The sequence below is a fragment of the Cervus elaphus genome, chromosome 5 (genome assembly GCF_910594005.1).
Source record: "Cervus elaphus chromosome 5, mCerEla1.1, whole genome shotgun sequence".
Classification (NCBI taxonomy): domain Eukaryota; kingdom Metazoa; phylum Chordata; class Mammalia; order Artiodactyla; family Cervidae; genus Cervus; species Cervus elaphus.
Window position 1 is genome coordinate 31,727,671 of NC_057819.1, and position 25,639 is coordinate 31,753,309.

At 45.6% G+C, this 25,639-nt stretch overlaps 1 protein-coding gene across 8 annotated transcripts in view; it reads left to right on the plus strand.

Moving 5' to 3' along the window:
- FNIP2 (folliculin interacting protein 2) overlaps positions 1–25,639 on the plus strand; it is a 123,912-nt gene that overhangs the window by 42,423 nt on the left and 55,850 nt on the right. For 6 of the 8 annotated variants that reach the window (XM_043902301.1, XM_043902307.1, XM_043902304.1 and 3 more), the window contains exons 2-5: positions 17,588–17,714; positions 20,799–20,921; positions 23,124–23,224; positions 24,193–24,264. In XM_043902301.1, coding sequence (XP_043758236.1) covers positions 17,588–17,714; positions 20,799–20,921; positions 23,124–23,224; positions 24,193–24,264 — 423 coding nt within the window. The remainder of the gene's footprint in view (positions 1–17,587; positions 17,715–20,798; positions 20,922–23,123; positions 23,225–24,192; positions 24,265–25,639) is intronic. The other 2 variants (XM_043902302.1, XM_043902306.1) reach the window with 2 other exon arrangements.

Here is a 25,639-nt window from a genome sequence, read left to right on the forward strand (position 1 = left end):
GGTTCTCATCGTCACAGGAGATTCTCTAGTAGAGTAAATGGTCCTCAGAGAATAATCCTGTAGCAAAGTTTAAAACCGGTCCTTGTTACTCAAAGGTCCTACATTTTGAAGTTCCATTGAACACTGATTTTTTTTTTTTAAAGATAGACTGTGTTTCAGAGCAGTTTTAGGTTTACTGAAAAGCCTGAAGGACAGAGCCCCCGTCTCCTCCCTGCCCCGCACTCACACCTCCCCTGCTGTCAGCATCTGACACCAGGGTTGTATGTGTGTTACAGCTGAGGAGCCTGCAATTGACATATCATCCTCTCCCCAAACTGTGCCTTACATTTGAGGTTCGCTCTTGGCGCTGTTCGTCCTGTGGGTTTGGACAATTGTATAAGGACGTGTACCCATCCATATGCTTCCCTGGTGGCTCAGTGGTAAAGAATCCGCCTGCCAACACAGGAGATGTGGGTTCAATCCCAGGGTCAGGAAGATCCCCTGGAGAAGGAAATGGCAACCCACTCCAGCATTCTTGCCTAGGACAGAGGAACCTGGTGGGCGATAGTCCATGGGGTTGCAAAGAGTCAGACACGCTTAGTGACTAAACAATGACTGTAACAACCCATCAGTATAGTTTCATACAGAGCAGTCTCACTGCCCTGAAAGTCCTCTGTGCTCTACCTATTCCTGTCACCCATTACCAACCCCTAACTCTGGCAGCCACTGAGCTGAAAAGCTCCGTCTCTATAGTCTCTTTTGTCAGAGAAGGCAATGGCAACCCACTCCAGTACTCTTGCCTGGAAACTCCCACGGACGGAGCCTGGTAGGCTGCAGTCCATGGGGTCGCAACGAGTCGGACACGACTGACCGACTTCACTTTCACTTTTCACTTTCATGCATTGGAGAAGGAAATGGCAACCCATTCCAGTATTCTTGCCTGGAGAATCCCAGGGACAGAGGAGCCTGGTAGGCTGCCGTCTATGGGGTCGCACAGAGTCGGACACGACTGAAGTGACGCAGCAGCAGCATAATCTGTTTTCTAGAGTGTCCTTTGGTTGGAATCATAACAGTACATTGCTTTTTCAGATTGGCTTCTTTCACTTAGTAATTTGTATTTCCTACTTTCCTCCATGTCTTTCCATGGCTTGATAGCTCATTTGTTTTTAGTGCTGAGTAATGTTCTGCTGTCTGGATGGACACAGTTTATCCATCCACCTACTGAAGGATGTGTTGGTTGCTTCCACATTTTGACAGTGGGATGACTAAAGCTGCTGTAAAATCCACATGCCGGTTTTTCTGTGGCTATGTTTATTCCTTTGGGTAAATATCAAGGCGTGTACTTCCTGGGTTGTAAGGTAAGAGTTTGTTTTGTTGTAAGAAACCACCAGCTTCTGGACTGGCTATACCATTTTGCATTCCCACCCGCGATGAGTGACAGTTCCTGTTGCTCCACGTCCTCTTAGCATTTGCTGTTTTTCAGTGTTTTGGCTCTCAGCCACTCTAATAGGTGTGTGGTGCTGTCTCGTTGTTTCAATGTGTATTTCTCTAATGACATACGATGTGGAGCATATTTTTCATACACTTATGTCTTTTGTTCTCTGTCTATTCAGGTCTTTTGCCAGTTTTTAAATTGGGTTGTTTGTTTTCTCATTTTGAGTTTTATGAGTTGCGGGTATATTATGGATACTAGTCCTTTATCAGTATTGTCTTTTGCAAATGTTTTCCCGCAGTCTGAAGCCTGTTTTCTTCTCTTGTTGTCCCTCATGGGACAGAGTTTTTAAACTTGATGAGGTCCAGCTTCTCACCTATTCCTTTCATGGCTTGTGCCTTTGTGCTGTCAACACGGTGCTCAAGATCATCTAGATTTTCTCCTGTGTTTTCTTCTAGGAGTTTTATAATTTGGCATTTTGAGTCTCTGATCTATTTTGAGTTAAAATTTTGCAAAGGGTTAAAGGGCTGTGTGGAGATCCTTTCTTTGACGTATGGATGTCCACTTGTTTGGTGCCACTTGTGGAAAGACTGCCTGTTCTCCGTCGTGTTGCCTTTGTTCCTTTGTGAAAGGTCGGTTGAGTGTGTGCGACTCTGGGTCTGTTCTTTATCCATCTGTTTGTCTGCTCTTTCACCAGGACCACACTGTCCTGTTTACTGTGCCTGCAGTAAGACTTCAAGTCAGGTAGTGTCATTCCTCTGACATTGGTCTTCCCCTTCAATGTCATGTTGGCTGTTCTGGGTCCTCTGCCTCTCCGTGTAAACTTCAGAATCAGCTTGTTGATATCTAGAAAACAACTCCTTTGAGTTCTTTTTTTTAAGAGTTTTGTAGTTCTCCTCCTATAAATCTTATAGGTATTGTATTAGATTTATACCTAAGAATTTCTTTTGGGGGCTGATATAAATGAGACTGTTTTTTTTATTTTTAAATTCCACTTAATTGTCAGTGTATGAAATATTAAAATTTAACAGAGCATGACTGCATTCATGTCAGGCTAGCTGCTTTCTCCTTTTCTTTATAAATGCCTCCATTCTTTTATAATGTTACTAAACTTTTAATATTTTTCTTAAATATTTTTTCTGATTATCAAAATAATACAATTTATTACAAAGCATTTAGGAAATGCAAGCAAGTATAAAAATGAAAACCCAACTTACCAAGAGTGCTGTCATACAGATTTTTACTACTATTAATAATTTTATTTATTTTCTTGCAGTCCTTTTTGGTAGGTGGATATAAGCTGCATTGTATTAACTGAACCATATATGTGTATTGTATGTATGTATAATCTGTTTTTTGACTCAGTGTTATACCATGACACTTTCACTATGTCATTAAAATGTTTTTAAGACAGTTTTTAATGACTTTTTAAGTATCTTGAACGGATGACCTCAAACACTTTGGGTGTGTCCTATAATGGATATTTAATATTTTTAGTTTTTGACTGTTACAATGCAGAGAACAACCTATCTTTGTTCGAATTTCTGACGGTTTCCTTGTGAGAGAATTTTCCTTGGAGATGTTCCTGGTAGGAAATTTGAAGGAGACCCATTTTCCTTCCCCAACAGAATTTGAAAATTGAGAGATAGAAATTGGTTAGGTAAGTGGGAAACAGTGTCGTGTGTGGCAACAGGGGCCGTGGACTGTTGACCTCAGAGTCCGGGCCGCCCACCCGCCTGGTCCTCCGGATCCTGGGACACCCCGGGCCTCGGTCCACAGGACAGTCCCTGCCTACCTGATGCCAGGAGCTGAGGACCAGGTCAGGAAGTGCTCTGCAGGCGGGTGGTTGCCACAGAGGGAAGGAAAATTGTCCATCAGAATTGATTCCTCTCCCCTGAGAGGAGCAGTGGACAGACAAAGCAGTCAGAAGTGACCTCTCGTTGAAATTGTCCTCTACTTGGAAACTTGAGGCAGAGATACGGAGACCCCCAATCCTAACATCTTGTGTAGGTTAAATCGCTTCTTAGAACATATGAATAAGAGTTTTTTCCTTAACTTTTGTTGTTGTTGCTGCTGTTTTCACCATTCATTCCTCTCCTGTTTATTTAAACGTCTATTTATTTGGCTACTCGGGTCCTAGTAGCGGCACAGGGAATCTTCAGTTGTGGCCTAAAAACTCTTAGTTGCGGCATGTGGGATCTAGTTCTTGACCAGGGTGGAAGCCAGGCCCCTGCATTAGGAGCACGGAGTCTTAGCCCACTGGACTGCCAGGGACGTCCCTTCCTTAACGTTTTGAAAAGCATTTTATCCATATATCTTCAGAGATTGTATATCCACTTGGTTCAAAAGAAAAATATCTATCTGAAACTTGTTGCTCCCCACCTCTTTTTTTTCTTTTCCATCTCATTCAAGTAATTGATTTTATTAGTTTCTTACAAATTCTTTTTTCCTCATTTAAAAAACCCTTTTCCACTTTCATTTTCTTATGAAACACTTCAATCATACAGAAAGTACAGACTATGCTATATTAACCATATGTGTAACCCGTGACCCAGTTTTCTTAAATCTTAACATTTTGCCACTTTTGCTTCACATATATAATTTTTTTTTAAAGAACCAGACCGTTAGGGAAGCAGGTGATGCTTCCTGTATCCTCCTTCCTGCGGCCCCGCCTCCCTCTCTTCCTTCCAGAGGTAACTGCCGTTTGAACATGATGGTTCTTATTCTTCTGCGTATCTGTTATTTACTGGCTGTGGTGCTCAGTTGCTCAGTTGTGTCCAGCACTTTGTGATCCCATGGACTGTAGCCGGCCAGACTCCTTTCTCCATGGAATTTTCCAGGCAGGAATACTGGAGTGGGTTGCCATTTCCTCCTCTTGGGAATCTTCCCAACCAGGGGATCGAACCAGTGTCTCGTGTCTCCTGCATTGACAGGCAGATTCTTTACCAGTAGCGCCACCTATAAGCCTATTACTGGCTATGATGTATCTATAAATAATACTGGGTTACATGTATTTAACATTATAAAATGGATATCATACTGTACATATTATTTCAGAGCTTCTTTTTTTATACAGCTGGATGTTTGTTTGTTTGTTTTTACAGCTGGATGTTTTTGAGATTCATTTGTATCAATCCATGTAGCTCTACTTTGTTAATTCTGACTTCAGTATAGCATTCCGTTCTCTGAATAGGCTACAGTTTATGTATCTGTTAGCCTATTCATGAGCATTTCATTTTTTTTTTTTTTTTACAAATTTTACTATTATAATCAATGCTGTAATGAATGTATCACCATGTCCCTGTCTGCACGCTGGCATTAATTTCGTAGGGTGAGTGCCTGCAGAAGAGTGGAGTTTAGGTTTTAGGACTTAATGACTCTTGTTTTATTCGATGTTCTCCAGAGTGGGTGTCCTGTCTCCTTGCTCACCAGCAGTGCCTGGCATCCCCACTGCGCCCCATTCTTGGAGGTGGCGAGGGGGAAACAGAATCTCATTTTCTTTTAACTCATTACTGACCAGGGGATTTTTGCAGAAACTAATGCCTATGGCCAAAGATTTTTATTTTGGACAGCCAAAAATTAATTCTGTTATGTCACTAACACTTTGCGAGTTATTAAATTCAACAGTTATACACTGTGAAGTCTTTACTGACACACCTGTAAAGTCTCTAGCATCATGAGTTTCATGTTCACCTTCAGTATCAGAATCAATCACTAAGGTTTTTTGTCATTTTGTTAGTCTAATATTTAAATCATCTGAATCAAAACTATATTCTGAAGAGCTGTCATCTCCTGAGACACTAGTTATATGTCACTCGGTCAGAGAAAGTACCTGCATAAAATTCACTGAAAAATTCTTCACTTAAAAGTTTATGATGTGTCATTTTTGAAAATTTTACATAATAAAGCTTGTGTGTACAGTATACACAAGGTTGGAACAAAAACCTAACAGAACAAAATATGAATAAGAACAACAAACGTTAGTTGCATTATGAGCACTTGATCACTTTTAAGCTCTAACATCTTTCACACACCTTTCACAGTGATTATAATTGTATCACTCTCTAAAAACATGTTGATATGTCTCCAGTCAATAATTTTCAGGAAAAAAAAGACGTATTAATATGTCTCCAGTCATATTATCGAAGTATAATTCCCACCCATCTGAAGTCTTTCTGTACCTCAGTGAATTTGCTGTGTCCACAGAGTTGTAAAGTCCTCACCACATCAGCTTCAGAACATTTTCATTAACTTTAAAAGCGACCACCCACCAAAGTTAGCTATCATCCTCTAGTCTCCCTACAAATGGTTCTAATCAATGATGAATTTACTGTCTCTATAGATTTGCCTATTTCTGGACATTTTCTTTAAACAGCATCATACAACATATGATGCTCCGTGGTTATCTTCTTTCATTTACCTATTTTCAAGATTCACCTGCGTTCTGGCATGTAATGGCACTTCATCCCTTTTTGGTGCTGGATCATAGTTTATTGATCATGGGCTTCCGTGGTGACTCAGGTGGTAAAGAGTCTGCTTACAGTGCTGGAGACCCGGGTTTGATCCCTGAATCGAGAAGATCTCCTGGAGGAGGTCATGGCAACCCACTCCATTATTCTTGCGTGGAGAGTTCCATGGATAGAGGAGCCTAGTGGGCTACAGTCCATGGGGTCACACAGAGTTGAACACTACTGAGCAGCTAACACTTTCACTTTGAAGCTGAAGTTTGTTCAGTGATGGAATGGTTTTGGCTCTCATGACTAGAGCTGTTATAAAGATTGCTGGACTAGTTTTTATATGGACTTTTTTTTTAATGAAGAAAGGGTACTTTAGATGCCAGGAACAGTAGGCAAAGGTTCTGGGTGTCCACTTGGAGCAGGCAAGTGGGTGAGAAGTGGCAGAGGCCCTTATTTCCAGCCCCTTTGGCCACATGGCTCAGGGTTCCCCACCACTGTCGTGGGGTCATAGAGAACGCGTGGCAACAGGCATGAACCATGAGCCCTTCCTCACTCAGGGCCGTCCTGCAGCATTCTTGCACGTTCTGGCCTCAGGTACCAACTACCGGTCTCTCTAGGACAGTACGCCAATGCTGTCTTTTGCGAGGCTTGTCTTCCCCACCCAGCCATTTCGAGGCCAGCTCATCAACTATCTCCAAGCTTAGGAGGTGTGGGGGCAGCTCCTGGTCTCAATTGTCTGCTTCACCCCATACCTGTCCACAGCCGGGAGTGGACCCTAAGGTCAGGAACTCCCTTTCAGAATCAGTGGAGCAAAATCCCTCTTCTGATGAACCAACCTCACTCCTTCCCTGGGAGAACTGAATATTCTTGTGAGAATATTCTTGCCTTCAGAGCTCAGAACCATCGCTCCTCTTCATACATTTTAAAAATTCAATTTGCGTAAACTATATCCTTTTACATTTCTTCTGTGTGGAAGTAAGCCAATATGTATCCTTCCTTCCCCCACAGAGGGCGGCCTGCCTGTCCCAGGATCCAGGCCTGCCCTGTGGATTCGGCTGTGGGCACACACCCACCGTCTGTGGCAGCTGCTGGTGTTCCGTGGGGTGGATGGAGAGCAAGGGGTTTAATTTGCCCCATCCATGTCCTCTCCACTCGTTTCCAGTCTTCTGCTTTTATCAGACACACTGCAATCACACATTAGTGTCTGTTTAGTCCAAAAGTGGAGTCGGGGGTCCAAGGTTATAAACACTGGGGACCCTGAGAGCTGTGATTAGTTACCCTCCATCTGTGGTTGCACCGATTTGGACCTCCGCCTGCACCTCTTGTGTGGGGTGTCTTACCTTTGGGTTTGTTTGTTTTTTTTAATTTGCTTTTTTCTTTCCAAGAGTGAGAATTAGCATCTTTTCCTATGTTTAAAGACCATATTGTTTTTGTTTTTCTGTAAACTGTCTGTACCGGTTGCCCACCTTTCCATTGGTTTGCAAATCGTCATTGATCTCTGACTAGTCTTTATATGTTAGGGAGATGAATCCTTTGTGATATTGAGCTGCTGATTTTGTGTGTGTGTGTGTGAACTTTTTTTAAAAAAATGCTTGATCACATTTTTCTACATAATTGAGATCGTACTCTACACATAACCCTGTGTTCTGTTTTTCAGTCCTAACACTGTATCATCAGCATTTTTTATTTTTCAAACATAGTGCATTTTTACTCTCAGACGGAAATACAGAGGGAGGTTTTAGGGTGCAGAGCACATGACCCCGAGTTGTTTGCTCGTGATGTGGAGCTGATGACCCAGCAGCATTGGAGGAGCACAGTTTGGGGTCAGGAGACACTGGTTTGGGTCCCATCTCTGCCACTTACTGGTTCCAACCTTATTCCGGTCTCCTAACTCTTGTGTAAAACAGAACATGGGACGCCTGTGAAGGACACCTGTGAAGGCCAGCTCAGGAACCTTCTGGAAGGAGGTTAGGCAGGTATTTCTCACGTGCCGTGCAGCTCTCATCACCAGCCTCCCTGTCTGCACCCAGACCTCAGGCCTTCTGGAACCAGCATCTCTAGGCTCTAAGATTATGCAGTATGAAAGGACAGTTCGTTAATACGTTAATTCAATACAGTCCTGAACAGTGATAGCAAACTGAAATCTGTAAATGGGTTTGATAAATGAGAGGGGGTGTTCCTTTCTTGGAAACTCTGTCCTGTCCTCAGGGGAGGCAGGGGTGGAAAGGGGCAGGAAAGTGTGGTCTGTGGATGCTGAGAAGGGAGCTCAGTAAATGCCATTGTCTAAGGCCAGACAGTGAGCTTCCCTAGTGGCTCAGCGGTAAAGAATCTGCCTGCAATGCAGGAGACACAGGTTTGATCCCTGGGTCTGGAAGATCCCTTGGAGGAGGGCATGGCTACCCACTCCAGTATTCCTGGCTGGAAAATTCCATGGGCAGGGGTGCCTGCTGGGCTGCAGTCCATGGGGTCACAAAAGGGAGAACGACTGAGCAACTGAACACACACAAGGCTGGACAACATATTTGAAACGGAATTGGACTGCTTCTAATTCAGTAAGGTGGTCTCCCCGTGGAAGTCCACCCACTGCCTCGGGCTTCAGCTACCAGAAGCTTTATAGAGCACACTGTCATTGAGGTTATTTGTCTTAAGACAATACTAGACTCTCTGATGGGTTGTTTTTTTTTTTTTTGGCCACACGATGCAGCATGTGGGATCTTAGTTCCCCAACCAGGGATTGAACCCTTGTCCTCTGCATTGGAAGCGAGGAGTCTTTAACCACTAGACCACCAGGGAAATCCCTCTTTGATAGGTTTTAAAAGAAAGAGTGTTTCTGTTATATTCCTGTTTCATTATTTTTAATTTTTCAAGAGAGAGTGCAGTCATGGTGAAATATTGAACAAGCACAAAGTCTTAGCACCTACCTGCACACACTCATAGCCTGCCTGGGTCTGTGATAAGCAGAGATAACCCTCAAAACAGCGCTCGTGAGGTGGGTACCACTGCCACCCCCATTCTAAGGTGGGGATGCTGAGAGCACAGAGGGAGGGTGGGCCGCACGGGCAGGAGGCGGGCGAGGGCGAGCGCCCAGGCTGCCAGCCCAGGGTCTGCAGACCCATTGCTCTGTGGCCCCGACACTGCTGCATAGGGTGGTGTTCACATGGGGGGCTCTCACCGTGTCCTGTGGGGAGGGGCCCGCTTGCTTCTCTGTGGCAACCACCAGCGTCCTCCTCCAGACACCACCAATCTCACAGTTACAGATCTTCTAGACAGGTGTTACGGGTATACAGTGAAATTCAGAGTTTTATCCCTTTTAGAAATGCACGTGGCAGCATTCTATACACAGTACTCTATGTTTCTTTTTTCCAGTTAAAGGGATGTCCTAACGCATACCATGTCACTGGCTGAGGAGCATCCCCGTTCGGGGTCGTGTCCGGGTAGCCCCCATTGTAGGGATGTACCATCCCACGCGGACGCTTTATTCTTGTCCTTTGCTGCCCTGAATGGTGTTGCTGTGCATCGCTTTTTGTACATGACCATTTTGGACCGATGCAAGTTGATCTGTAGGATTAATTCCTACTAGTGGGGTATCTAGGTCAAAGAGTATGTGAGTCTGTGTGTTAGCATCACTCCCCCCATGTCTCTCGCTCTCTTTCCCACTCCCTCTTTTCCCTCATTTTGGCCTCTGCCCCGCAGCCCAGCTCTCAGCCCTACTCGCCGACTGCTCCCCCACCTACTCACCTATACCCATCTCTTAATAGGTGTAATATCTTATACCCCAAAATACGGACAGCTTCTGTTTATTTTGACTTTCCCATTTTGTAAACAAAAGATCTTACGGAGAGTCATACTTTCAACCTGTGAAAATCTAGAAAAATTGATCTCGAGAAGCCTCTAGTGAAAAAGAATTATTTCCTTATCTGTGTGCAAGTTAAATGGATGTAGAATAACTCATATGTGAGGCTGTGTCTTGACTGATTGAAATTCATTCACCTACCTGTTATGAGTAGAGAGTTTCCCTGGGTGGTGGGGAGGATGGGAAACCTTACGTTCAGAAAAAGACTTGCAGTCATGTTGATGCAAGGTAGCTCTGAGCAGAGCTGAAAGTTACATCTCAGCCCTCCTGGAACACAGAGATGCGTGCTGATGATTTGGGTTATGCTGTCAAGAGCATGAAAGAATTAGCTCAGGAAATACTGAATTAATGCATGCTTGGGGATGGGTCACAAAGCTTCTCCCCACCCGCCCCAAAAAAAATTACAGATAATTTGTAGCTTCTAGATACAAGAAAAGAATTAGTGCTCTTTTAAGAATTAAAAGAACCCTTTTGGAAAATATGAGTCATAGTTAGAGATTCTGTAAGTTTTTAAACAGGAGAAAAAGAAGACCCTGTTAATAATAACAGAATCTGGGAAGCCAGCCGGGCGGCATGCTGGCTGGAACAGGGCCCCTCGGTGACTCCTGCCCACTCGGCGTCTCTTGTAGCCTTTAGAGAACTTGCACTTTTCGCCTTCATATTTTGCCAACATTTTTGGACCATTCTGTCGGTTAGAGATGTGTTTGTGCTGAGAAGCCTGCTTCTCCATCACAGTGCAGAGCCCATCAAGGAAGGCCAGGATGCCATGCAGACATGAAGGTCAGTCCACGAAGGTGGCTTTTCTGTTTTCTCTTGTCCTCTCTAGCTGAGGACACCTGTTACACCTTGTACACTGCACACCAGGTAGATGGTTTGCGTCAGAATTGGAGGGCTTAGAGGTCATTCTGGCTGCAGCTCATCACCACAGGGGCTGCCAGGCTGAAGCTGAGGAGGCTGCCTGGGGTCAGATGCTCCATCCCGCCTGGGGGCCATGCAAGATGGCCCAGGCTGGGGGCTGTGGGTGGCGGTGCCGCGGGCACCACACAGACTCCACCTGCTTCAGAGTTCTATCCAACGTGACCCTGAGCTCAGGAAGGAGGGACGGGCTTGTCTTTCCTCTTCTGTGTCTCATAGTTCCCTGTTTGTAGGTCCCAAGTAGGCTGCATGATGACTCATGACATTCTGTCATTGCTGTGGGAACCTAGTTGGTGAAGACTGTGGTTTGAGCTTGTGACCGGCGTAGTCATTCATAGTGCTGTCTTGGCGGGAACCATGCTCCCAGCCACCGACAGCCTCCCCAGCTGCCAGCCTGCCGGAACCACTCATATCCAGGGTGTTGTGGGGGGACTAGTGACCCGCCTTCAGGCATAGCAAGCATCACACTGGACAACAACCTTTTATCCTACAGTCCCTGAATCCTGAGATCTCGGAAGAAAACCTTTGGATCCCACCTGAACTATGTATAAGACTATTTATAATCTCTCGATAATCCACTTGGCATAAATAGTCACCACTTGGACTGGTGAAATGTTGATTTGTTTCATGTTGGGGTTTGATTACAGCTCAGACCCTGGAGAAGTTGTTATATAATATGTGGTATAAACATCTTTTGAAAATTGAAAAAAAAAAGTCTGAATTCTGAAACATCTGGCCCTAAGGAACTCAGCTAAAGGACTGGGTATCTGAACGCACTTTTGATTCTTGGTTACAGTTGTGCAAGTACTTTCGTCCATATTCTCTATCTTCCCAACAGCGTTGTGAGGCTGGTGAGGGCTGCATTTTGGAAGGGCTTAGCTCTGGAGTCAGTGCTTTCCCAAAGTCACCTCCAGTGAAAGTGGCCAAACTAGGTGGGAGCTCAGTCTTTCCTGAAGGGTAACCCATGTCCCAGGCATCATGTCATGTGTGACTTGGACCCACTTCTCACCCCTACTAGGAGGACTCAACCTCCCCTTCCTTCTAGGGATTTGTCTGTATTCCTGTGACAGCAGCATTTACTGATTGGTTTGCACGTTGACCCTCCCCTGTCAGGTTGTGTTTTGAGGTGGGCACCAATCTTGTTGATTTCTCTTCCTGATGTCTCTCATGGCACCTGGTCAAGCCAGCACCCAGTGCTCGGAGCTGCTGGGCGGATGGACAGAGTTTGCCAGCCTTTGTTATCATCGTGGTCGGCTTTGTTGGCTCTGCGTAGTTTCATTTTCCCTTTTTTTGAACCATTTAAAGTTCCCTATCATACCTGACTCTTTTTTTAAAAAAAAAATTCATTTATTTTTGGCTGTGCTGGGTCTTTGTTGCTGTTTGAGCTTTCACTAGTTGCAACAAGGGGGGGCTGTTCTTCATTGCGTTTAATGGGCTACTCAATGCAATGGCTTGTCCTGTTGCAGAGCACAGGCTCTAGGCACGCGTGCTCAGTAGTTGTGACTCCTGGGCTCTAGATCACAGGCTTAATAGTCGTGGTGCATGGGCTTGATTGCTCCAAGGCATGGGGGATCTTTCCAGACCAGGGATCGAATCCCTGTCTTCTGCATTGGCAGGCGGATTCTTATCCATTGCGCCCCAGGGAAGTCCCCACATACCTGAGTCTTAAAACATCCACATTCTGAGATCACAAGACGGCTCTGTCAACTCTGCCTGTGAACTTTCTTTGATGATCTTTCTTTCTTCGTGTGAGAGTCAGAGGCAGAGCGTTTCCGAAGTGTCCTTTTCTCATAGACTGTGGGACATACTGAGCCCACCTCCAAGCCTGGTCCCTGTAAACATGCAGGGGAGGAATCAGACGCCCAAGCTGGGGGTCCCAGGGGACAAATTGCTGCAGCAGACCGGACGCCTCCCACCCTGGTCCCTGCTGGCTTGACTCCTGGAAACCCTGGTGTGCCGGTTGGGGCCCCTCTCCAGTTCCCGAAAAGTGGTTTTCTCAGGTAGTTTTAGATCTCTCTTAAGACGGGTCTGATGGTGTTCTTCACTTTCTCAGAAGGTCGAAATGGCATTCAGCCCAGGTTTTGAAGCCAGCTCGTTCCTTGACATGGCAGTCAGGGTCCTCCTCGGGCTGTCCTAAACGTCCCGGGTCTGTACGGTCCTCTTGCAAGAGAAACATTCCAGCCGCCCAACACTTGAATGCTGTACCTCTCGACTGTGTGTGTGCCCTGCTCCTGGCCTGAGAAGACCGCTGCTCACGACCATGTCCCCTCCTGGCCATCTGCACCCGTCATTGCTTCCCTGGTGCAGACGCGGGCTCTTCCGGGTTGTCTCCTGGTTCCTCTCCTGCTGTCTGAGCCATGCCTGGTCCTCTTCTTTTCTGTGGTTACCCACGTGGTTGCTTCTTCAAGTTCCTTGAGAACAGGGACGTTGCTTATTTTATCGCATCCCCCTGAGGGCCAGCATCCCTGGACTTCCTGGGCTTGTGACCACAGCTCGGACCTCTGTCCTATCATCACAGAGCCACCTTCTCTGTGTCTGTGTCCAGATTCTCCTCCTCCTAGGAGGACACCTGTCATTGGATGAGGGCGCAGCCTGGTCCAGGGTGGCCTCAGTTCAATGACATCTACAGAGACACTGTTTCCAAACAAGGTTATATCCGCAGGTACCAGGAATTAGGATTTGGCCATCTCTTTGGGGGGAAACACAATTCTGTTGTCTCTACTCAAAACCATTTGAACTACTACTGCTTGTCACCTTTCAGGTGAGTCATTGAGATTCTGGTCACTCACCTCCCGCTCTTGATCAGCAGTTCCAGAGATAAGACCTGGTCCAACCAGGCAGATCTTCGCATCCTGGAATACTCAAAGTGAAAAGTGTTCATAGAAGTCCTTTTGTTTAAATTTTACAGTTGGAAAAGGTAGACAAACCATCTTATTTTCTTGTGCTTCAGGTCTTACAGCTGTGACCATTAAGCAGACAAGTACTACTGTGTTCCCTGATGCCAGGGGCACTGTTCCTCCCTTGTTTTCAGCAAAAGTCAAGAAACAAGGTGTTTCTGATCAGTCAGTGCCTTTAAAGTACCAAACAGATGTTTTAAGGCAAGGGCCCAAGGCTTGTTTTCACCCCCTGAGTCCTGCAGAGAGTTGCCCTCAGCAAAGTGCCAGGGGCTGCTGCTGATGCTCCTGGAGGCTGCATGATGACTGGAGGCTGGAGTGAGTGTGGGCATGCAGGGAATATGTGTGGGTTGTGGTCACAGCTAACTCCAGGGTGGCAGGGAGGAGCCCTCGGGGTGCTGGAGGTTTCCACACATCCTCACGACAGGGAATGCAGAGCCATAGTGTGACCCCAGGCCTCCTTCTGAAATACCATTTCACCTCCTGCATTTCCTGTCCCAGATGACTCTCAGCTATCATTCCCTCTACAGCAAGTCACCGATACATGAACGAGTTCTGTTCCAAGAGCAGGTTCGTAAGTCCAATTTGTTCATAAATCCAACAAAGTAAGCCAACTAACACAATCGACTGTGTAGTGGACTGTAATAATATATGTTCTGTGTATATACCGTAGAGGTTTATAATACTTTTTCACACAAACACATGAAAAACATAGAAAATAAAACATTTTTAATCTTACAGTACAGTACCATGAAAAGTACAGTAGTACCAGCTACCTCACTCCTGTTTTACGCCTGCCTGCGGACGTCCTGGGCTTGAAATAAATATACTGTAACTCGATACAGTACATACAGTAAGGCACACAGAAGCACAACCACTTGCAGAGAATGCGTGCCAGGTGACACTGTACGCCAGACACGTGAGCTCACTTACGTGACTGGACATGTGAAAGCACAGTCACGTCTTTTGAAAGTTCGCATCTTGAAGGTCCATATATAGGGGACTTACTGTACTAAGTTCAGAGATGGGGAATGTCAGAATTAAAATTAGCTGTTAAACCAGTGACAATATTTGTGTGAAAGTAGAATAGAGTTTTCCTCGTATTTTAGACAAAACTTTTTTAAGGTATTTGGGTCAATAATTTGGATAATCTGACAAACATCTTTTCTTCCCATATCTTTTCATCTTTTTAAATTAAAAAGTAGCATGAAACCATTTATGGGGCATTATAGTGAAAATGAAAGTCGCTCAGTCTTGTCCGACTCTTTACCACTCCGCGGACTATACAGTCCATGGAATTCTCTGGGCCAGAATACCAGAGTCGGTAGCCTTTCCCTTCTCCAGGGGATCTTCCCAACCCAAGGATCAAACCAGGTCTCCTGCATTGCAGGTGGATTCTTTACCAGCTGAGCCACACAGCTCTTTATGAAATTTTAGTTCTTCCAGAGGGGCTGTCCTCAGTTTGATATTTGAGTCAGTGTTACTCCTCAAAAATAAGGGCTGAACAAGTTGCTCTGTAATGATAATTTGCAAGTTGTAAATGATAATTTACAAGTTCCTCTGTAAATGATAATGCTGTCTTGGCAAAATATTCTTGGGGCAAAATGGATTGAACAAGAAAATACAGGACAATTAGATCTTTGTCGATTTTTGCTTTTAATGACTCCAGCCTGTGTGCTGTGTTTTTAGTAATTGCAGAGGATGTTTTTAATAATGATCTTGTGTAAAATGTTGTGGTTTGAGTTACAGGCACTGGGAGTTGTTGGGCTGGGGTGACAGAGAACTGGCTCCAGGAGCTGTGCTCCCCAGGAATGGCTGGCTGACGACTCCCCTCTTCTTCCTCCTGTGACCCGGTCCTCAGGTCGGCTCTCAGCTCATGATGGCAAAAAACAGGCCCCAGCTGTGCAGCCCAGATGGGGGTCAGGGAGCCAGGCCTGGATTGAAAGTGGGAGACAATTGCTTTCTGAAACAAACTGGCCATGATGTATGAAAACTAGAAGGAAGGATGCTGGGCCTAGCAGCTTAGAGCGTGGGCTGTTGAGAAGATGCAACCAGAACTTGATGCTTTGGGGACTGTGATTTAAGACAACAAATCTCCCCCAAAAGCATGTATTCATTATTAGCAGAATCTGAAAAGGAAAGGACCAGTGATGCGCAGTTCATGGTTGGGGACCAGACACTGTAGCTATGTCCTTAAAATATCGGGACATCAACAGTTCTTCAGGGAATTACCGCCATTCTGGAGCACTTAGCTGTGTCAGCCTCTGTGTGAAACATTTTCGCATAATCCCTGCTTCGACTTTGTGAGCGTGGTGTTAATACTCTCATGCTGATGGAGCAGTGGGATCTCAGAGAGTTTGAATCTGAAACCATGTGTGTCTGACTTGGCCCTGCCATACCGTCTCTTAGTTTTACAGTGTACTTTGTCTGTCCATCAGGCCCCCCTAATTCTGCATCTGTCCCCCACCCTCTTACCTCAATGCTCTCAGCACCTGGCACCCCGCTGGCCTCCGTCCACACCGAACCATGTCGGTTCTGCCTCTGGATGTACCTGCCACCAGCATCCGTCCCCCCTTCCCCCTGCCTCAGTTGCCATCTCACTAGCCTTCATTTGAAGGCCCTGAACTCTTAGAATAAATTCTACTTGGCCTTCCTGCTTCTAGTTTTAATCTGCCCTAGCCCGGCTTCCCCTCTAGCCGTGGACCAACCTCTCGAAAGTGTAGACTGAGTTTAGGGACCTGTTGGCCTTGGCCACTCGCTGTCCTCAGAGATGAGCTGGCCTGCTGTCTCCCACCTGCCTCTCCAGCTCTGTCTTCTTTAAATCCTAGGGACTTCCCTTCTCCTCCCCCATCTCTTAAACCTGAAAATATGAGTGTTATCACATCCTTTTCTGTCTTGCACTTGGATGATCTGTAGTTACACATTTACAGATGACGACTCGCTCAGTATTCCTCACTGAACCGTGTCCTCCCTGAGGGCAGCGATCACCCCTGCTTAGTTAACCAGCTGCCCAACCTCTGGCTTCGAGCACAGTGGCCGCAGGTGCCCAGATCTGTGTTGAACAAACGGGTTAACATACTTGTAACTGAAGAGCCCAAAGCAGTGCCCTTTCTTAGTCTTTGAGTTCTGATTTCACTTGTGGCTGAAGAACGAACCTGTGTTTGGAACAGTTTTGTCTCAGTGGCTTTTGGTTTGCTTAGGAAAAAACACGCTCCCTTTATGGCTGATTGTCATTGTCAGCAATTCAGCTTCTGCACAGCAATGCACTCGGTTTTCCAAACTTCCATGTCAGAACCAGCCACGGCAGAAGAAAAGACTAAGTTCCAGGTGGTGTAATTCCTCTTGGTCTGGCCTGAGACTGGGTGGGTGGGAGAGGAAGACCGAGGGCTCTCCCGACTGCTTCCAGATTCCCCCCTGATGGTGCAGAGGTGGGAACACTCCAGGCCCTCCTACCTCGGCCGTGCCGCCCCCCAGAACCCAGGCATCTGGTTCAGCTGTCTCCACACACCTGTGCCACTCCTGCCTGCCGTCTTTGAGCAGAGTTTGCTTTTTTAAAAAATTTTATGTATGTATTTTTGTTTGTGCTGGATCTAGTTGCAGTGCACGGGTTTCTTCTTGCAGTGGCTTCTTGTTTCAGAGCATGGACTCTAGGGCGTTCGGGTTTCAGGAGGTGCGCAGCACTGAGGCTCAGTAGGTATGGCGCACGGGCTTAGTTGCCCTTAAGGCATGTGGAATCTCCCTGGACTAGGGATCGAACCTGTGTCTCCTGCACTGGCAGGCAGATTCTTATCCACTGGACCACCAGGGACGTGCCCAGAGTTGCTTTGGAAGGAGACTCTTTCTCTCCAGTGGTGTATTATCTCGGCAGCCCTCCCAGCCTTGGTCACGGGCACTGGCTGTCAGAGCCTGCAGCCAGGTCTGTGTGCCCCCAGTCTGCGAGGCCTCGGAAGCTGGTATCTTCCGTGTGCACGTGCGTGCAGGCTGGGAGACTCGTCTTCCCGGGACCGTCCTGAGTGTTGCCGCTCACACTGCTCCTTTCCCTCTTGTTAATTCGCAGTTGGTCATGCTCAGAGCTGGACCTGAACGAGATTCGCCTGATCGTTTCCCAGGACTGTGACAGGAGAGGCAGACAAGTCCTGTTTGATTCTAAAGCTGTCCACACGGCGGAGGAGGTGGCAGCTCAGGTAGGAAACGTGGGTTTGCTTCCTCTTTTGCTTCTGGGCTTTAACCGTCTCTGGTCAGTCCAGCAGCTGCTCGCTGGGCTGAGTCATACAGCCTCGTTAGTGATTCAGAAGAAACAGGGGCCGAGGTTCCTCGACCACCCCAGTTGAGTACTTATTAATACACATAGGTGAGACCGTTAGCCAGTCATCATGCAGATGCTAAGCAGCTACTATAGATGTTACAGAAGTGAATTTGCAAGTGAGTCACAATCCAATAGGTTTTTCATGCCAAATATGTGCTGTATAATGAGAAAGCTAAGAACTCTAAAATTCATGAAGCATTTGCCTGAAGAGAAGGTCTGGTATTTACCATAGACAGTAAGAGGTGATACCTAGCACTGGGATAAAAGGAGTGGAGAGCTTTCCTCGCCACAGGGTTGCAGGGTACTAGCAAAAGGGCTTGCATCTACAAAAGGGTCTATGTCTCAAGCCTGCTTGACCAAGGAAGTTTGTTTATTTTCTTTTTTTAGTGGAGGGCAGAGTGGTGGTAGTGGTGATGGAGGTGATGATGGTGATGGTGGTGGTGATGGTGGAGATGGTAATGATGATAGAGATGATGATGGTGGAGATGGTGGTGGTGGTAGTGATGGTGAAGATGTGGTAATGATGGAGTGATGGTGGTGATGGTGGTAGTGGTGATGGTGGTGGTAGTGGTGCTGGTGGAGATGGTGATGGTGATGCTGGTGATGGTGGAGATAGCTGTCGTGGTGGGGATGGTGGTGGTCATGATGGTGGGGTTGTTTGTGGTGGTAGTGGTGATGGTGGTGATGATGGTGATGGTGGTCATGGGGGAGATGGTACTGGTAATGATGATGGTGAGGTTGGTGGTAATGGTGGAGGTGGTGATGGTGGGGGTATGAGGCATGGGGCATCTGGGTGTGGTAAAAATGAGGGCAGAGTAGCCCTTGATCCCTTGGAGCCAGAATGGGAAATGTAGAGCAACGTGTCTGATGGGAGCAGAGTCTGGTCCTCCCTGTGAGTCTCCAGGATGGCTGTCCAGTGTACTTCTGACTTGTCGCCTTTCAGCAGTTATCCAGATGGCTACAAATTAAATCCTCTCCTGTTCCTTCTTTTCATGTTCGGTAACCTGCTACCTGTATTGACTGAATCCTGGTCCTTTGGAGACTGTGCAGCTAAATACCTGAATAGTTTATGTCAGAGTCTCCATCTCTTCAGGGCTGAGATCTCTTCCTGCTTCCAATAAGGTCATTTCTACAGGAAGGAAGTGTATGGTTAAAGGCAGATTAGCTGGGCAGATCCCATGGTGCTCTCACGTGGAAGCTGGCCAGGTAGCTAATCATTACAGTAGTTGTCAGGCGTGTTAGGTAAGTGGGGGACTGGGGGATGAGAAGTCTCTCAGAAGATTCCCTGAGGCTTTCATGGTAGATTCGTATCTAAGTTCAGGTGAGCTGGTACTTGGCTCTTTGTTTGGTGACAGCATGCAGTTTCCTGCTGATTTCCCGCATCGTTTCCTATTTCCCTGAAGGCATTGCACAGATGGTATATTTGCACATCTATACTCTGTCACCTGGGCTCTTGATGGTGGTAACAGGTAAAGGGAAAAAAAATCTCACTGGTTGGCAAAAGGAACCAGAATCGTGTCTGTAGGGGCAGTGATGACCCTGGGGTGTGCAACAGAAGTGTCCCAGAAAGTGCTCATTTATTAATAATTACAGAGGCAGCTGGGCCGGGGTAGGCTTGGAAACTGTCTGAGGCTACCGAACAAGTCCGGTCTGGGCTCTGCTCACTGGACTGGGTGCCATCACTACCCGTGGGTGGCTCTGCCGGAGGGCCTGGTGATGCAAGACGGGTGTGGGTCATGTGTCGCTGTGGGACCATGTTCCTGGCTTCAGTGGCATGAAGCAGCGGGCAGACCCGAAGAGACCACTAAGGGTGTGCATATGCTCAGGAGGACCCCACATCCTGGGCCTCCAGCCCTGCCCGTGACCACTGGGGACACATGCTTCCTGTTCCCCTTCCACCCCTCCCCATCTTCAGCCTTCCCCCCACCGGCAGGCACCAAGCGTCAGCAGTTGGCAGCAGGCACATGACTGCAGGCATTTGCATTCGACCACCAGTGTGACTGTCACGTTGCAGATTAGATAAGCTGCAGTTGCATTCATGGTTGTCCAAGCAGAGCTGCACACAAAAAGCAAATAAGACTGAGGATAGAAACCACGCTTCACAGAGGGGGCAGGCTGTGTCTGGAGCGGGGAGTGTGTCTTGGCACAGGAGAATGGGAAATGTTAGTACAGGTGTATCTTTATTCCTCTGTGTCACTGTCATGGAAACCAGCTCTGGACTCCATGTAGGAAATGTGTGTAGCTCATGCCCTGCGAGCCCTGACCTCTGGAGGCTGGGTGCATCACGTGCTGGGTGTCATAGGAGCCCCTGTTCAGTGCTCTGTCTTCATCTTTCACAAGCCTGACCGCGTGACTTTCTCTGAAGCAGTGCAGGAGGGTGTGTCATGAAAGCATATGCCCGGACTTCCCAAATGAATCTTCTGCCTTCCTAATTCCTTTTGCCTGGTGAAAATTTAAATTTGAGTCAAGGACTGTATCCTCATCAGTGTTCTAGTCTATGACTCTACAAAGTACTCCAAAATCCTCTAATAATCAAAACAGAGGTCAGGTCTCATCAATGATTTTCAAGTATGAATTGAAACGTCAATAACCGCTGCATTATTTAAAGAGAATATTCTTGAGAAATCCCCTGGTGGTCCAGTGGTTAGGACTCAGCGCTTTCATGGCAAGGGCCCGGGTTCAGTCCTTGGTTGGGGAACTCAGATCCCTCAATCTGCACCATACCTCCAAAAAAAATAATGATAATAATAAAACAGAATGGTTTTTTAAAAATAATTTTATTTATTATATTTTTGGCTGTGCTGGGTCTTTGATGCTATGCAGGCTTTTCTCTGGTTGCGACAAGTAGGGGCTACTCTTTAGTTCCAGAGCAGTTTAAGTAAGGGCTCCCCAGCGAGCATGTATGGGGAGCCTGGTACACTTGCTGGTGGTGTGTTCACACTGCCTTTCCCTCTTCACCCAGAGAACGGAGGACCTCCCTGCGAAAGTGCCGGCCAAAAGCTGCCTAGGAGGTGGTGGCCCTGCTGCTCATGGCCCTTCAGGGGGATCTTTACCACATGCCAAGGAGCAGCTTCCCAAGTACCAGGTAAAGCCGCCCCTGCGAGCGCAATAGCCCGAGGGCTGAAGTCACGTACTGTCATTTCCCCTTGGGGATCATGGTGCAATAGGAGACTGCAGATCCAAGAATGTGTCTCAGGTGTTCTAGGTCGGTGCTGTGCTCACACTTTAGCTTTTATCTCTACATAAAAACTAGAGAAAAGTGGAGCAGGGGGCATCCAGGGTAACACAGACCAAATGAGGAAGGAATTGCAGAGGAGGTGAACCCTCCTGTTTTGCTTGTTTGGTTGTCAGAACCGGGCTAATGCACGTGTTTTCTAGTTTTGTCAGAAGAGTTCTGAGGAGTCTGGGGATGCGGGTGGACATCCTGAGAAAATTGCTCTTCCCAGTAGAAGGAAGAAAGCTTCTTATAGATGGAAAGGCAAGACCTAAGTTGAGTGTGAAGAATAGAGGTTTGGTAGCATTTTTATGTTTGTGTGTGTGTGTGTGTGTAAGCAGAGGATAAGGGTTATTGCAGGATATTGGCCAACCAGGCATAAGGGAAGTTGTTTCATAAATATGACTTGCAGAAGGGTACTACTTGTGGAGGATATGTCAGTTTTTATTTTTGTTTTTCTAGTCATGTGAGTTTTTCTACCGTGTTGCTAGAACAGCAAACCCAGGGAAGGTACCAGCAGCCACAGGCATATAGAACGTTGTTCTCTTCACAGCCAGGATGGTTGCACGTGTCCACCCATGTTTGACAGAATCCCAGGTCTCAGAGCAGTGTGTGTGTGTGGTTATAACAGTGCAGAGTAAATTAGCAGTGAGTTGAGAATCACAGTTCGCATGTGGACCTTGAGCTTCAAGAAAAAGCAGATTAAGAAATGGAGGTGGTGGGTCAAAGTTATTAATGAAGAACGTGAAAGCCTGTCAGTTCTGTCTGTGTGTAGAGAGAAGGGGTTGGTAGGAGCCTGTTAAATTAGATGGATTCATTTCTGTTTCTCTTTCCTTCTGTGCAAATATGTGTAAGTAGGTGTATGTGTGTGTCCTTCTGTGTGTGAATATATATGTGTATGTGTGTGGATTTTGAGTTAAAAGAAGGGAGCGTTAAGGGTGATGCCACGTTTTTGCTTGAGTAGAAAGCGAAGCAGCCAAGAATCTAGCTGGTGGCCCGAGTCATGGGAGGTCGTGGTTTGGTTTTGGTCAGGCCATGTGGGTGCTCCTGGTTTGGTTGACACTCACATCCACATTTACAGTAGAAGCTGAGCATCTTTTATTCAAATGCATCCACTCACATACCATCATATTTCACAATATATAGATTTTGTGCCATGTGAGTAAAGGCATTTGGCTGCTGGCTTCCAGAGCCCCAGGCAAGTCGGAGTCCAGAGATGAAGGTGTGGGGGTTCCCACATGTCAGGAAGAACCAGAATCGCAGCAGTGGTTATGGGCGTGGGCAGTGATAGGGGGCCCTCTAAGGAACAGTTCTGTCCAGGGGATGAGTCGGGAAAGCAGATATTTAAGAAGGAGAGCAATTAGCACATCAGATACTGTGAGACATTTAATAAAACAAACTGGGAAGTGCCCACTGGATTTCAGAGAAGGCGAGGCCATCACTAGAGCTGTGTGAATAGTTGTGGGGGGAGGCAGTGCTGTCCACCCTCCATGCTGGCAAAAGGGACGTGAAAGACTGGTCAGAGGTAAGGGTTCAGATATTTTAGAAATATTTTTTGTAAAACTTTAGGGGGATCAGACTGTCTATCATCTCTTGGACCTCACCTGCCCCAAAGGGTCATTTTGTTCAGCAGCGTTAATTTTGGTTGGATAACCCTGGACTGTGTTTCTTTCCAGGATGTGTTCTTAGTAGCAAGAGAGCAGTCACCCTGTCTATTCCATCACCTAATCTTTCTACTTAGCCTTTGTAAATGGAGATGAGGAAAACCTTTGTGTCTCATAAAAAAGATTAAAAATGAAACCCACTGAAAAAATAAAGAAAGAAAGAAAGAAAAAAAAAATGAGCTTCAGTAAAATGCTTGGGTCCTGTGTGAAGATATCATATGTAAAGAAGAAATCATGAACATTAGTGATTATTTGGGGAAAAAAGTAGGCAATCACCATTTTTACAATCACTAAGGTTGTAAAGCTATCAGATGCTGCTTTGAGAAACAGGCCTAATTACCAACAAGCTGAACATTATTCTCTGTCACACCGTGCATGATGCTGTGGTGGTTCCTTTCACGTCGGATAGTACACACGGCCCGCCTCTGATGTCAACATGCTCGGGGAGATGATGTTCGGCTCAGTCGCCATGAGCTACCAAGGCTCCACCCTGAAGATTCACTATATACGGTGAGTTCTGGCACCGCCACCACGTGTGAAACAGTATGGGGATGTTGACTCTTAATTCAAACGTGCTTAAAAAAATTTACATAGTTAAACACTAGACTGTCATCTGATATTGTTAGCACTTGATATTTTTTATGCATCTTTAACAGTTAAAATAGACGTTTCCTACATAGCTCTGACCTTGAATCAGCTTAGCAGAACAAAATCCTAAGCTTTAACTAAGTACTGTAAGTGAAAAATGCATACCAAGGTCTTCTGACTATCTGCCAGGTTAATAGTAGCAACACTTTCTGTCAGAATTATTCAGATATTTTAAGTCTTTCAAAATCTCATCAATTTTCCATTTTGAGATTAAAATTTTAGTCATGACTTTTTCCTTTTACTGATGTACATTTTTTTCTTATTTTTTAAAAAGTCATTGAATGAATGCCAAGTTTATTTTTGTTTCCAGGGAATGGTGTCTAGAATAAAGCTGCTGCAAAAAACAAAATGCAACTCCATTAAAGAATATGTCCGTTGTCTGCATGTCAGAACAGAATTTAGCTTGCTTGAGGCACAAGCTACATGATTTATGAAAGAAAGCCTTTTCCGATCCTGCATGTCCAACCTTCTGTCTGTTCTTCCTGTGCCATGTGGCAGATGAGAAATGTAACCTGAGAGAAAACAAACTTCTACTTTGAAAGATTCTGGCTAAGCGAAGTTTGTTCATCTGAAATACTTGCTCCCAAGGAAAACGGCCCCCAGAAATGTCTCCGTTTCTCTTCTGGGGTTTTAACATCCTTGGGATTTTAAAATGATAAAATTAGAAAAAAGAAATCTTGGCACCCCATTGATACAGGGATTTGAAAAATACATGTCTCATTCTTTGTCAAATAAAATACAGAAATGAATAAAAGCTTCAGAAAAAGTAGAAATAAAAGCAAGCAGACAAACCATCTCTCCCTACTCTGTTCTTTTGTCTGTTCCTGCAGTTCTCCTCCGCAGCTGATGGTTAGTAAAGTCTTCTCGGCCAGGATGGGCAGTTTCTGTGGGAGTACAAACAAGTAAGTGTGGGGTGTCCCCCCACCCCACTGTTGCAAGTTGCTGCTTCTGGGGTGTCCCTCACCCGCCACTGTTCCAAGTGGCTGTTTCTGGATGGAGTCACTCCTTGTGACTCTTTTTTGAGATGAGAGTTAGGACAAGTCCACATTAACACAGGGTTTTCAAGGTGGCCGTTGTCCAGTACACAGTGAGTGTGAAAAGACCCTGGACCTTATCAGTTGGCCTTGAAGACAGATCTGTCTATACATATATTTGGGGTCTCTACCTGTTACTTGTTCCTACTGACAGACACCAAGTTTTCATTTCCTGCAAAATGAAATGTGAAGGGGAAAAAAGGAGGGGCCACAGTAATGAACTATGGTATCCCCGATATTATTTTATCTTAAAGTCTTATCGGGACTTTTCCCTGGTGGTCCAGTGGTTAAGATTTTGCCTCCAATGCAGGGCGTGCAGGTTCAATCCCTGGTCAGGGAGCTGGGACCCCACATGCCTCATGGCCAAAAAAACAAAAACATTGTGCAAGAGCAGTGATGTAACAAATTCAATAAAGACTTTAAAAAGGGCCCACATTAAAAAAAAAAAATCTTAAAGCCTTGTTTGTTAGTTTCCTTATTTATTTATTTCTAAAGGGATGAGGCACAGGGTGAGCTTGCCAGGCTGAGAGGCCCCTGAATGGCAGGGAAGGTTGTCTGTACTCTCTGTCTGCGCCACCTCCGCGGTTGATGGGGACTCGGGTCAGGCAGTGTTTTGATTTTTGCTTCTGAGTTCCTCCCCCAACTCTTAATTTTGCTCTTCTATGTAGACTAAGAATATTTTAGCATCTAACTTAACTCTTACTTGGCACATTTGTTCATGTATTTTGAATTTTCCAAGCAGAAATATTTTATATCCTTCTTTTTTTTGAATGAAATAACAAAACATTTGTTATACTTGGGTAAGTTTGAAAGAAATTTTTTTTATAAATTAAAGGGGTATTCTTTGGGGTCAGATAAAGGCTGTATTTATTTTTTTTTTACAGTCTTCAGAAATTAAAAGTATGTTCCTCTGAAAATTTGGATGCTTTTGAGCAAGTCTGCTTACTTTTCAGTCCAGTAAAGAATTTATATTTTTGAGCATTTTAAGACTGGATTGTCAGGACTTAAGCATAGGAATTAATGTTTCTTTTTTTGTGAGATATTCTTTTTCAGATCTTTGCTACTACCTGAATATTTATTATACTGACTCCAATAAAATATTGAGCTCAGGTTTAAGTAAAAATGACTTTTGCCTCATTATGTTGTATTATCTTCAAAATCTTTTTTATTTCACTTCTTAGTAAATACAATAGTTTATTAAAATCTGCTTCTCTCACACGTATGTTGTTGTGTTAGTCACTCA